The sequence below is a fragment of the Argentina anserina genome, chromosome 1 (genome assembly GCF_933775445.1).
Source record: "Argentina anserina chromosome 1, drPotAnse1.1, whole genome shotgun sequence".
NCBI lineage: Eukaryota > Viridiplantae > Streptophyta > Magnoliopsida > Rosales > Rosaceae > Argentina > Argentina anserina.
In genome coordinates, this window is record NC_065872.1 from 18,899,158 (window position 1) to 18,912,900 (window position 13,743).

General features: G+C 37.4%; 3 protein-coding genes across 3 annotated transcripts; 2 read left to right on the forward strand and 1 right to left on the reverse strand.

Moving 5' to 3' along the window:
• The first annotated feature begins 1,774 nt into the window (after positions 1 to 1,774).
• Positions 1,775 to 4,633, forward strand: LOC126803416 (uncharacterized). Its single transcript, XM_050531227.1, has 7 exons — positions 1,775 to 1,840; positions 1,912 to 2,123; positions 2,243 to 2,367; positions 2,494 to 3,643; positions 3,755 to 3,827; positions 4,066 to 4,504; positions 4,608 to 4,633. Exons 1-7 carry the CDS (start codon positions 1,775 to 1,777, stop codon positions 4,631 to 4,633), a joined length of 2,091 nt encoding a protein of 696 aa, XP_050387184.1.
• Positions 4,634 to 4,693: 60 nt separating this feature from the next.
• LOC126803421 (small ubiquitin-related modifier 1-like) lies at positions 4,694 to 5,437 on the forward strand. The gene is made up of 3 exons (XM_050531233.1): positions 4,694 to 4,792; positions 4,941 to 5,084; positions 5,201 to 5,437. The coding sequence occupies exons 1-3, from the start codon at positions 4,694 to 4,696 to the stop codon at positions 5,435 to 5,437; spliced, it is 480 nt and encodes a 159-aa protein (XP_050387190.1).
• A 6,775-nt stretch (positions 5,438 to 12,212) lies between these two features.
• On the reverse strand, positions 12,213 to 13,482 carry LOC126803431 (uncharacterized). Its single transcript, XM_050531243.1, has 2 exons — positions 12,708 to 13,482; positions 12,213 to 12,396 (listed from the first exon to the last, which is right to left on the reverse strand). The coding sequence occupies exons 1-2, from the start codon at positions 13,480 to 13,482 to the stop codon at positions 12,272 to 12,274; spliced, it is 900 nt and encodes a 299-aa protein (XP_050387200.1). The 3' UTR covers positions 12,213 to 12,271.
• Positions 13,483 to 13,743: the final 261 nt, after the last annotated feature.

Genomic DNA, 13,743 nt, shown 5'->3' on the forward strand with positions numbered 1-13,743 from the left:
AGTAAGCACCTTGACAAAGCTACTACAATCTTACATTGAAATGTAAAGACCAAAGAGTAAAGTGAATTCGTTTTATGGCCAATGGCCAATACCAAAGATGGTGAATCTATTTGGGGGAAAGTTTGGCTAAAAGCATCAGTTATGTACAAGATATAATATAGACTGCTAGTTTGATAAAGACTGTTGTTCATATATCTGCAAGTTTGATATAAATTAAACTCATCCCCACCATTCCATCTAACACATTATTGAAGGTTCGGTATATACCATATATCGCGATAAGACCATTCAGGCCCCGTTGGTTAAAATGAAATGTGAGAAAATGAAAATGATTTTATTTCCTTTCCAGGCTGATATGGAAATGGAAATGGAAATGAAAAATATTATGTTAATTCCATATGAGTGTTTGATAGATATCGGAATCTAAAATTTAGAATTATTATAGTAAGTCATTAGAATGAAATATTTAATCAAAATTTTCATTAAAACTCATTTATAAAGAAATAAAATACAATAGAAAAGGAAATTAATCTTTATCAATGAGAATTGAAATAGAATATCACCCCTAGGTGGGTAGTATTTCAGGCTTTAAAAATGAGTCAATTCTCAGTCAAATTACTATTTTTATTTCTATTCCAATATCAAATGACAACCAAACACTTAAAGATGTAAAACTGAAATGAATTCTTTTTCCATAACATGATTTCATGTTAAGTAAACGGGGCCTCAAAGTTTAGTGACTTCCTAGACGCAAAAGATGTTTTGAGTGATAATTGAAGACAAGAGATGAACATAGCTATTACTATTATTATAGCACGTCCTTGATTCGCTTGCCTTGCCTTGTTTTTGTGTAAGGTGTTCACATCATATACATCACTTCGTCTTTGTCTTCCCTTTTCTTCAAGTATATACATTGCAACTTTCAACGCATCAACCAACAACGTGCATTAATATTTATAACTTGAAAGAGGAAGAGGTAGGTGAAAGTCGAGAGCTACTTATTAGAGAAGATTAAAAACTACTGAGATATAACCTAGGCAGGGCCGGCCGTGGGGCAAGGCGAAGCAGACCTGCGCCTGGGGCCTCCAAATTAAAGGGACTCTAAATTTTTTTTAATATAAGTGTGCTCTAAATTTTTTTTGAATAACAGGAGGTGCTTTTTGACCGAATGGAGGTGTTTTTGATCGAAGTGAGCTGGTGAGTGGAATGAATTTGGAAAAGTTGTTCTTTTTTTTTCTTTCAAAAAGTGTGGGAAAACTGTCGGTGGTTTAAGCAATTAAGCTTTTGTCTTTTGGGATTTTATATTTGTATATATCCATCAAGCCATGATTTCTAACGTGTTAACAAATGCAAAGACATTATCACATGCGTGCTCTGACTGCTCTCTCTCTCTCTCGGCCCAATAAACTCTCTAAGGTTCTGCCGAGGCAGCCGAGCAACATAGGATGATAAGATCCATTAGAAGAAGAACTGGAGAAGAAGAAAGTTAGTCAGTTAGAGAGAAACAAAAAGAATAATCTTCATAAAGGTATGATCTTCATTCGTCCATGTCAATTTCATCTCTCAATCTATTTGCCTATTTCTTTTCTAGTTTGATCATAATTCATAATTTGAAGCTTCATATACATGGCTAAGTGCCTAAGTGGCTGACTCTTTGACTATAATTGTGTAATATGTTATGTTAGGAAATAGAAAGAATGATAATCAGATTGTGATAATAACCTATGTGATATTGTATTGATGTCCAATTTTTTTGTGTAAATACAGTATTATCATGGCTCCTAAGAGAATTAGAAAGTTCAAGTCTGGGGCTAAAAAAAGAAAAGAAAATAAGAGGATTGTAGCTCTACATAAACCTCTAGTTGGCTCAATTTATAAGTATTATAGCAACAAAAAAAAGGAGCAGAGTAGGTGAATGGTCCTGATGTTGAAGAGGAAGAGATTGATGAAAATAGTGATCATGATGTTGAAGAGGCAGAGATCGATGAAGATAGTGATCATGATGTTGAAGGGGCAAACATTGAGGAAGATAATATTGATCATGATGTTGAAAAGTCAGATTTTGAAGAAGATAATAATGATCATGTTGTTGAAGAGGTAGGGATTGAGGAAGATAATATCATGTTGTTGAAGAGGCAGGGATTGAGAAAAACATTGAAATTGTTCACAATATAGAGCCAAATAAGTTAGAGGAGGAAAATAATGATACCATTAATGAAGATTGTTACATTGCAAATTCAAGAGACGAAGCTCCTTTTGACATGGATGATCCAGGGAATTGGAATAAGATAGACAAAAATATTACTAATTTTTTGGTTGAAAGAGGCCCCAAAAGAGATAATAATGTGGTCTTTCCAAAAGATAAAAGTAATAGGTCTTTTTTTTCTTGGCATTACTTTAAACAATTATCAAATGGAGAGAAACAAGACTGAAAGTGGCTGGTGTATTCATTTTCTTTAGATAAAATCTTTTGCTTTTGTTGCAAATTGTTAGCAAAGAAACATCTTGTGGGGCAACTAGCTGAAGAAGGCATGAATGATTGGCACAACTGTTCTGATCGGATTAAAAGTCATGAAAAAAGTAGGTATCACATTGCAGCCATGAAAAGTTGGATTGAGTTGGCAAAACGATTGAAATTGAAGTTAACAATTGATGCAAGTCTACATGAACAAATCAATCAAGAAAGAGAACATTGGAAACAAGTATTACAAAGGATTCTTGCAATTGTGAAAAGACTTGGGAAAAATAATTTAGCTTTTTGTGGAGATAGTGAGAAGCTATATGAGGACAACAATGATCTCTTCTTACAGATGATAGAATTGCTTGTTGAATTTGATCTGAATATTAAAAAGCATGTTGGACGTATTGATAAAGATGAGGTTCAATACCATTATTTGAGTCACAAAATTCAGAATGAAATTATTCAACTGTTAGTAGGTGAAGTGAAAAGCTCAATCATCAGCAGAGTTAAAGAAGCTAAATATTTTTCAGTTCTTCTTGATTGTACTCCAGATTTAAGTAATGAGGAACAAATGTCTCTTGTACTACGAATTGTCAATGTTTCGACTACACCAGTTATGGTTGAAGAATATTTTCTAGGGTTCTTGAAGGTAGCTGATACATCAGGTCTTGGACTGCTTAATGAACTTCTATTTGAATTGAAGACTCTTGGACTTAATGTAAGTGATATAAGAGGACAAGGATATGACAATGGATCCAACATGAAAGGTAAAAATAAAGGTGTGCAAAGTAGACTACTTGCGATGAATCCAAGAGGATTCTACACGCCTTGTGCTTGTCATTTCTTAAATTTGGTGTTATCTGATATGGCTCATTGTTGTTTCACAGCTGAGTCTTTCTTTGGTGTAGTGCAACAAGTATATTGCTTGTTTTCAGCTTCTACAAAGAGATGGCAGGTTTTTAAAGAGCATGTGTCAGGTTTTACAGTGAAACTATTATCAGAAACTCGTTGGGAAAGTCGTGTGGAGAGTGTCAAGGCAATAAGGTATGAAACACCACAAATAAGACAAGCTTTGACTCATATTGTTAATAGTAAAGAAGATTACAAGACAAAAAGTGATGCAGATGCTTTAGCAAGATTCAATCTTCAAAATTTTGAGTTCTTGTTGGGTATAACCATATGGTATGATTTGTTATATGCTGTTAATAATGTCAGCAAAATTCTGTAAAGTGAAGATATGCACATTGATATAGTCATCAAAGAAGTGGAACGACTTCTTTCTTTTCTTCAAAGGTTCAGAGAAACAGGATTTGAGGAGTCTTTGGTTGAAGCTAAAGAGATTGCAAGTGAGATGGAGATTGAACCGGTATTCATGGAAAAATGGTCAATTCAAAAGAAAAGACAATTTGATGAAAGCTTTAGTGAACCGGTGACACTATGAGCTGGGCAATCCTTTAAAGTCAATTATTTTTACTATATAGTTGATCAAACTATTTCTTCATTCAAAACCAGGTTAGAAAAATTTTCTTATATTTAATCATTAGTTAAGGAGCATAATATTATATATGTGTTTGATATTTGTTTCTTTAACCAGATTTGAACAGTTTAAGACATATGAAGAAAACTTTGGACTTTTATTCGATTCAGATAAGTTAAGGTCAGCTGATAGAGATACATTGAAGGATTTTTGTGCTAACCTCACAGATATATTAAAACATGGTGAGAATTCTGATCTTAATGAAGATGATTTATACCATGACTTGCGAATGTTGTGTCAAGATTTATCTAATGACCCAAAAAGAGCTATAGATGTGTTGAATTATATAACAAAATCAGATGGCTACTATCCACATGCTTCGATTACTTATAGGATTCTGCTAACAATACCAGTCACAGTTGCCTTTGCAGAAAGAAGTTTCTCAAAGTTGAAATTGATCAAAACTTACCTTCGATTTACTATGTCACAAGAGAGATTGAGTGGTTTGGCTATGATATCTATAGAAAAAGACATAGTTGAAAAACTTAATTATGCAGATTTGATTAGTACATTTACATCTAAAAATGCAAGATGCGTTATATTTCAAAGATATTTTTATATTTTAATATGATTTCTTTTATTATTTTTTTTCTTGTTTGTCATTTGTAGAAGCCTCCAATTTTTGTTCGCCTTGAGGTCTTTTTATAACAGGGCCGGCCCTGAACCCATATCTACTTCTCTCTCATTCAAAAGAAATGTCCGGCTTCTTTAATACAGACAAAGCCAATGGCAGGAAGCCAGCCGCCGCCTCCGACAAGAATTCCACAGACGTATGCCTCAAAGTTACGAGCCAGGTACGTAGTCTGATGATCAGACCTAGCCAGGTATGCAGCCAGCTAGCTAGAGAGATTAATATATCAATTAGCAAAGAACTATGTTTGATTTTGTTTTAGTATGGTGGTGATGCTAGATCTTGTTGCTTGTGCTTGATTGTTTGTGTAGAAATTTAAAACCATGCACTTCAGGATGCTGCGCCATACTCCTCTTCAACAACTTGTTGATGTTTACACTGGAAAATACGATGTTTTCAGCTTCCAGTTTCTCTATAACGGCCAACGTATCAATCCCAAGCTCACTGCTCTCCAGGTTATAACCAACTCATGTTCTTCTAGATGCTATGCGTTTGTGCATGTTAATTATACATTTACAATTATTTATACATTGGTACTTCAAATTATGACAATTTCTTATTCTCACTGCAGTTTGGAATGAAAGATGGGGATGAAATTGATGCAATGCTGCACGCTGACGGAGGCGGTCGACTTCCACTCAATGTTTTCAGATACGACGTCGAGGTGTCGCTAGTGCGCGCTTTCGGGTGGAGCGACGGAGAAAAGCCCCGCATGTTCAAATCCAGGCGAGGCGATGGAAAGGCGACCACTGGAGCGTTGGAGCGAGCGGCGGAGCGGAGGAGAAGCGGGGCGACGCAAAGAAGATGATGCAATGTTTTTTTCTGTGGGCCAAGACGACGTCGTTTTGGCATCCTCTGATTTATGTTTTTTTGGGCAGCAATTAAGGTCCATTTTGGATCCCATGGATATTGGTGATTAGAGAAATTGAATGAACTTTCTGTTAAAACAAGTACTTGATGATTTAAAAAAATAGCATTTCAAGTTTACTGATGGCAACTGAACCATCTTACAGAAATGCTGCAGAACTAGGAATATGAAACTACTTCTTCTTATTGGTACAAAAAAATCTAATCACCAAATCATTCTTTTTCTAGATACAACAAAGGAAACCACTTCTTCTGATTGGTACAAAAAAATCTAATCACCAAATCATTCCTTTTCTAGATACAAAGGAAACCACTTCTTCTTATATAAATAGTAATCATGAACATGTGCATAATTAACCAATGTCTTCGATCATCTGTTTGGCTATAAGCTAGGTGCATATAAACCTTTAGTTGGGCTGCTTTACATCCTCTATTATAGTGAAAAAAATCATTTATGTGTATCTAATGTTGTTTAAAACTAATATATATATTTTTAATTAAATTAATGTTTGTTGGAAAGGCAATCGCCTTAAATCGCCTTTACAAGCCGATGCTCTCGCCTTGTGAGGCTTGACCATGTCGCCTTCGCTTTCGCATCTGAAAAGATTGCTTCCACTAACTAAATTTCAGAAGCTTAACCGATCTCTCATCAACTAGAAGTGCGTACTATGTGTGTCGTCTATTATTTCCTTAAGAGAGAGATATATATAACTATGAGTGTCTATATACACTATGTCTAGTTTCCCAGCTGATAGTAGAGATGTTGGTTGTGATTTGATTAGTGATCTTTGAATGCTTGTCTATTTATTAACTTGACTTATTCTATAATTGGTTATGGCATGCATATTAAATTTAAGAAGAAGCTCAAAATGAAAAGTTGATCATATACAGTGACATAGTCTATTCTTTTTTTTTTTTTGGTAAAATGAAACTTCAATAAAACAGGAAAAACCTCAAACAAGAAAAGCCAAGAACAACTTGGCCAAAGAAAGAGTACATTAGGGAGGAGGAGAAGCTGCATCAAAAAGAAGAATACGCATTAGAAAAGAAGGAGGATTGGAAATCCAATCATCCGGGCACACCATGCGTAAGGCTTCAGAGACAACCCAGTTAGCTGCTTCATTAACCTTTCTACTGGACCAGTTCAAGTTAATTTGATGAAAAAGAGAGAGACGCTTGCGAATTCTAGAAACCATAGAAGATGCCGTCCAATCCACCGATGAAAGGGGTTTTTGAGGGCATATATGAGGGATTGAGAGTCTGATTCAACAATGATAGTGTTGGTTGAATCACTTAAGTATGATTATGTGTATTTATGGGTGAAACTACCTACTCCCAAGTATAGGAGGTCAAGTTTTAGTAAGGGAAAGTGTAGAGTATCGTACCCAAGGGATTGGGGGAAACTCAACTCTAACTAGATTTTCGCAAGAAAAACTAGAAAAACATGCATTCTAACTTTTTACAAGTTCACAACCTTAGCCCTTTAGAAGCTAAGAATCATGGAGATGGTATTAACAAGTGGTAGTGAATCGACTTGGTTGATTTTAGAATTAAGCTAAGTAAACTAATTCTTGCACTAAAACAACAAAGAAAGGTAAATGTAGAGATAGAATCAAAAGAGGAGTAGAGACTTAGGCATTGCACCTAGCCTTACTCATGCACAAATGTAACTCAAGATTAATGCATAACATGTTTGACAAACTTCCCCCTAGTGCTTTGGTGAAGCTACCAAGAAACCAACTAATCATGTAATTTAACAAAGTCTTTTGGAGCCAAATTAAATCACAAAACCTTAGTCCCAATTATATTACCTTATAATACAAGTGGGCTATGTACCACAAGCATAACACCCCCTTAGAGTAATTACACTCATGGAACAAGCATTAAGTTCATGGTAAGAAATTCAAGCAACTTAGTATTTCCCGTAAGAAACACTAAGCCACCACCTAAAGGCTACTCATGCTCACGGATTCAAGAAGTTGTCAAGTTCAAATTCCGATTCATTAATTACCTAAACATGTTTCTAGGTGACAAAACTAGTAACACATTTAGTAAGCATTTTAAGTGTAGAAGCCCATAGATTCAACATGCATCAACATCAATTAAAAGTAAAATGAATTCATTAGCACATGAGTTTGGCTAGGGCTAGCCTAGCCTCAAATCCAACTACTCACAACCCATTAAATACAACACCCTTGAAAATGAAATACATCAAAAGAGAAGTAGAGTAAAGAGAGAAGAGATTACCAAGGGTTTGGTACAAATGATACCAAACCGTACCTCTAAAGGCTTACTACCCACAAAGATGTAATAAGAAAGAAAATGCTTCTAAGTATGGTATTAATGGGTTCTAACAAAAGAAGAACTTCATGAACACCATACTTTATCCACACAATCTAGGAACAAAGAACAAGGGTTGAGAAAGAGTATGAGTAGAGGATAAAGAGAGTGAAGTGACCCAAATCTATGAAACAAGTTTGTGATTGATCAAGGGTGTAAAGGATCTTTAGTTTTTGGTGAAAACTCAAGACACTTTACACTTTTCTTTGCACAACTTGATATCTATGACTTAGGCCTAAGAAAACTATGTTAAAACTATGGAAAATATGAAGTTTTGATGGAGTTTTAGTGTGGTGAAGGAGAATGCACGAATTTGTGAAGAATGAGGGTATTTAAAGGCCTTAAGGTCACAAATGAATGGTGGAGATGTAAGGGGATGAATGGTTAGATATGGTGGACAAATGTAGAAGCACAAATTGTGGATCTTGTTCTTGAAATGGTCCCCTTCATTTGTCTTCTTCTATTTTAAATTTAAATCCCCAATTCATGGAGCACAAATTGAGGATCTTGTTCTTGAAATTGTCTCCTTCATTTGTCTTCTTCTATTTTGAATTTAAATTGTAAATTAAAATTTACAATTCATAATTCACCAATATGCTTCATTGACTTATTGACTTTAACCACCACCATTTCCGGCAACCACCTTCTCATCGCCGGAGTTTAACCGGCATTTTCCGGCGTTGACTTTTCTTTTCTTATGAAATCTCCACATTTGCTCTTTTTAGCTTGAAACTTTCACCCGAATCCATAATGTGCGCTAAATCCACTCTTCTTGACGTGTTTCCGATCATTTGCACATTTTCCTAGCATGAGTAGGAAACGTAAAAAGAAATAAATAAATATACAAAAATATAAAGAAAAAGAATAAGAATAAGGCAAACATTACTAGGTTAATATTAACCTAACAGATAGATGGGAGCGTAATAGTTGAAGCCAAGGATAGTCCCAAATCTATAGCCATTGCTTCAGCAACGAGAGGAGAAGAGGCAAATAGTCTATACTTGTTTGATGATTATTAATCACTTAGATCTCTCTCATTGGACCTCTGATTCTTTTTCAACTCATGAAACAAAGATCAAGAGAGCAACTGAATATATTTCTTTCATACGACCATGATTATAACTTGTTAGACTTGTTAGACTTCGAATTCTCTGATATTCCATAAACACATTTTCGTGAGCAACGCACACACCGTCTCAATGTTTTGGACAATGGCATGTAAACCTTTCTCCCATGACAGCACATTCATAAGGACTTCTCTTCATTAATTGAATCGATCACCATCTAGTAGGTTCAAATCTGCACGAGGATCCTTCTTTGAGGAGATTTCTTCTCACTTGATCAACTCTCGCGCGAGGATATAGTAGAATAAGCTACAATCTCTTATATTTGATATGAATAATTACATGGTATTTATAGGATTCTAGGCTACCAATTAACAAGTATGAAACCAAAGATAATTTGTCAATTACTACGGCTTAGAGATTTGGTTGGTGAGATCCGGTGTGTATATTTGACTCATGCTAACACTCCCCCTCAAGTTGGTGCATACACATCGACCATGCCCAATTTGCTAAGTGAGTCATAAAATGCCTTCTTAGACACTCCTTTTGTGAGTATATCTGCAAGTTGCTCTTCCGAAGGCACAAAAGGAAAGCTAATGATCTCACCATCTAGCTTCTCTTTTATAAAGTGACGATCAACCTCCACATGCTTTGTACGATCATGTTGTACAGGATTATGTGAAATATCAACAGCTGCCTTGTTGTCACAGTACAGCTGCATAGCATACTTAGGCTTAACACCCAAATCTTGCAGCAAATTTCTAAGCCATAACAACTCGCATACTCCATGGGTCATACCTCTGTATTCTGCTTCAGCACTAGATCGAGCTACCACCTTTTGTTTCTTACTCTTCCATGTAACAAGATTACCTCCAACAAATGTAAAGTATCCTGATGTGGACCTCCGATCTGTAATATTTCCAGCCCAGTCTGCATCTGTGAAACCGCAAACCTCAATGATATTGTTGTGATTAGAAAACATTACTCCTCTCCCTGGAGCTGACTTCAAATACCTCAAAATCCTCACAACAGCATCCATGTGATCCATACTGGGATTATGCATTAACTGACTTACTACACTTACTGCATACGCAAGATCTGGTCTGATGTGTGACAAATAAATCAGGCGTCCAACTAGCCTCTGGTAACGAGTTTTGTCAGTAGGCACCTGATCTGGGTACTCTGCTAACCGATGGTTTTGCTCAATAGGAGTATCAATTGTAGTGCAATCCAACATACATGTCTCTGTTAGTAGATCAAGGATGTACTTCCTCTGACACAGATAGATACCATCACTTCCCCGGGCTACCTCAATGCCTAAGAAATACTTGAGTGTACCTAGGTCCTTCATCTCAAATTCTGTGGCTAGCTGCTTCTGCAATTTATCCACCTCAATAGTATCATTACCAGTAACTACCATATCGTCAACATATATAATTAGGGCTGTTACTTTTCCTTGTTGGTGTTTGAGAAATAATGTGTGCTCTGAATTACTCTGTCTGTAGCCAATTTTCCTCATGAATTGTGAGAATCTTCCAAACTAAGCACGAGGAGATTGTTTAAGACCATACAAAGACTTTCTCAATCTGCATACGAAGTTATCTGGAGAAGCTGCCACATATCCAGGAGGAATATCCATATATACTTCCTCTGTAAGTTCTCCATGAAGGAATGCATTCTTAACATCAAACTGTCTAAGCGGCCAGTTTAAAGTAGCAGCAAAAGAGAGCAATACCCGAATAGTGTTCATCTTTGCAACAGGTGCAAATGTCTCATCATAGTCTATGTCATATGTTTGGGTGAACCCTTTTGCTACTAGGCGTGCTTTATACCGGCTCACTGACCCATCTGGATTATGCTTTACTGTAAACATCCTACGACCTTCTTTCCATGTGGTGGAGATACAAGCTCCCAAGTATTGTTCTTTTGTAATGCTTCCATCTCTTCCTCCATTGCTTTCTTCCATTTTGGATCTCCCAATGCATCCTGCACTTTGTTAGGTATTGATACAGCAGAAATTTGATTCACAAATGATTCATATGACTTAGACAATCTTTTAGTAGACATAAAATTTGCCACATGATACTTAGCTTTAGCCTGAAGGGTAGGTTCATATTTTTTTGTTGGCTGACCCCGAGTAGACCTAGTTGGTAAGACATATTGTCTACTATTAGCTTCACTAGTATTAGCCCCAATAGAATGACTAACCTCAGATGAGTGATTTTCTGTACCAGGGGAACGTTGGTCAGGGGTATAAACAACAGTAGGGGAGGCAGGAGGGGCAGTTGTGCTGTCAGCTTCTGGTACCTGAGTCTCTGGAGTGACTATACCAGACTCATTGGGAGGTGCATGTGTAGCTGACACATCAGTAATCTCATCTGAACCTGTCACCATATTTTCTAGCTGACTTGTCTCCCCCTGTCCATGATACAGCTCTTCAAAATAAATCTCCCCCTAAAGAGCAGTATCAGAAGACGTGAAATAGCTCATGTCCTCAAAGAAAGTAACATCCATAGTGACATAATACTTTCTGGTAGGTGGATGATAGCATTTGTACCCTTTCTGATGTCCTCCATATCCAACAAACACACATTTAACTGCTCGGGCATCCAACTTAGACCTCTGATGTTTAGGGAGATGGACAAAAGCAACACAACCGAAAACACGGGCGGGAAGATTATGAAAAGAGGGTAAGGAAACATGGGATGCAAGCACCTCATATGGAACTTTGCCATCAAGTACACGAGATGGAAGACGATTAATGAGGTGGGCAGAAGTGACGACAGCATCACCCCAAAGGTATTTAGGCATATGGGCACTAAAGAGAATACACCGAGCCATATCAAGTAAATGACGATTCTTTCTTTCAGAAACTACATTCTGCTCAGGTGTGTAAGGACACGTTGTTTGATGAACAATTCCGCGTGCGTTAAAAAACTCCTGAAAGACACGATTCACATATTCCCCCCCATTATCTGAGCGAAGAATTTTAATTGTGGTATTATATTGTGTGTTGGACAGTGGTATAGAAGGCTTGGAAAGCTAAAAAAACCTCATTTTTGGTTTTTAGAAGAACAATCCATGAAAGACGTGTGCAATCATCAATAAATGACACATAATACCGCATTCCCGACAAAGTAGACTCTTGGGAGGGTCCCCAAACATCGGAATGAATTAATTCAAAAGGAAGAAAACTTTTATTAGAAGTACTAGGGGAATAAGTAGACCGATGACTCTTGCCCAAAACACATGTTTTACAACGAAAAACTGACTCATCCACACCAATAAACAAAGTAGGCATGGATTTTTTTATAACACTAAATGGAGGATGCCCCAAGCGACGATGCCATAACCAAACTTCACTTAGCTTATCAGAAGTGGAGAGTAAAGCGATCCGGGACTGTGCCCCTGGTTTCTCCCCCGCATATGTCTGATCCAGATGAAACAACCTGCCCCGTAGATACCCCCGACCAATTAACTCCCCGGTGAGAAGATCCTGAAATATCACATACATGGGAAAAAATGTCACAGAGCACTTAGCTTCAGTGTTTAATTATGGGACAGATATCAAATGATGAGATAAAGCAGGTACATATAACACACTGTGAAGCTCTATTGTGGGAGTAATACGAACGGACCATTTTCCTAATACGGGGAAGGCTTCACCATTAGCATTAGTAACATATGGTACTGGTGGAGGAGATAATATGCTAAAATAAGATTTGTCATAAGTCATATGATCGGACGCACCAGAATCAATAATCCATGTATCAAAACCACCAAAGTGAGAAATATGTAAAGCCATACCAATCTTACCACGACCAGCTATTGATGCTGTGGGTGTTACTCCTCCTGCTGTATGATGATCGTGTCCAACCACACCATAAATATCTGGTTCCTGGACCAGTTGAATAGCTGCTTTTGCTTTAGGACGATAATTAGGCCTTTGGGGCCTAAGGTGTGGATACAACTTCCAACAGGTTGCACGAGCATGGTTTGTATCTTGACAATAAGAGCAAGGAGGGCGGGGCTGATTCCCGAAGCCTGGTGGTGGTCCTCGGTGATGAAGTGAAGATGAAGTGGCCTGCTGAAGGGGCGGTGCTGAAGATCTAGCACGAATAGTAAGGCTGGAAACTTCAACTTGTGTCTGATGAAGGCTGTTCTGCTGAGATTCATCCTTACGGATATATGTGAAAGCTGTAATTAAGCTAGGTGGCTCGGTCTGGCGGAGCAATTCCCCTTTCGCATTGTTATGTTTAGTATCAAGACCTTTCAGGAAATGGTGCACTCGCTCAAGCTCCTTCTCACGTTGGTACCAAATAATATCCTCCTGATGTTTGATCATGCAAGGACGTTTCACATCAATCTCAGCCCAAATATTTCTTAGTTTGGTGAAATATTGCGCCACCGGTTGCCCATCTTGTTGCATCGCCAAAGCGGTGCACATTAACTCATGAACCTGTATGAAATCAGAGTCATTAGTATATAAACCTTCAAGTGTCAGCCATATTGCCTGCGCAGTGTCACATGCCTCCACCAAATCAATTATCTCTTCGTTCATAGCCTTCCACAAGACGGACATCACAAGACCATCATCGTCGTCCCACTTAGTGTAGGCAATAATATCATCTGCACTGGGAGCTTTAGTTATTCCGGTTACATGCCCCATCTTGTGCATGCCTCGAAGATGAGCCGTCATAAGTCGCTTCCATTTGCGGTAATTGGTCCCATTGAGTTTAGTTCCACCAAAGGACCCACTGTCAGAACTCTTGACCGATACCTCAAATTTCGGAACATCACATTCGTCTCCAGAACCCATTGAAAAGGAAATGGAGAGAAAAAA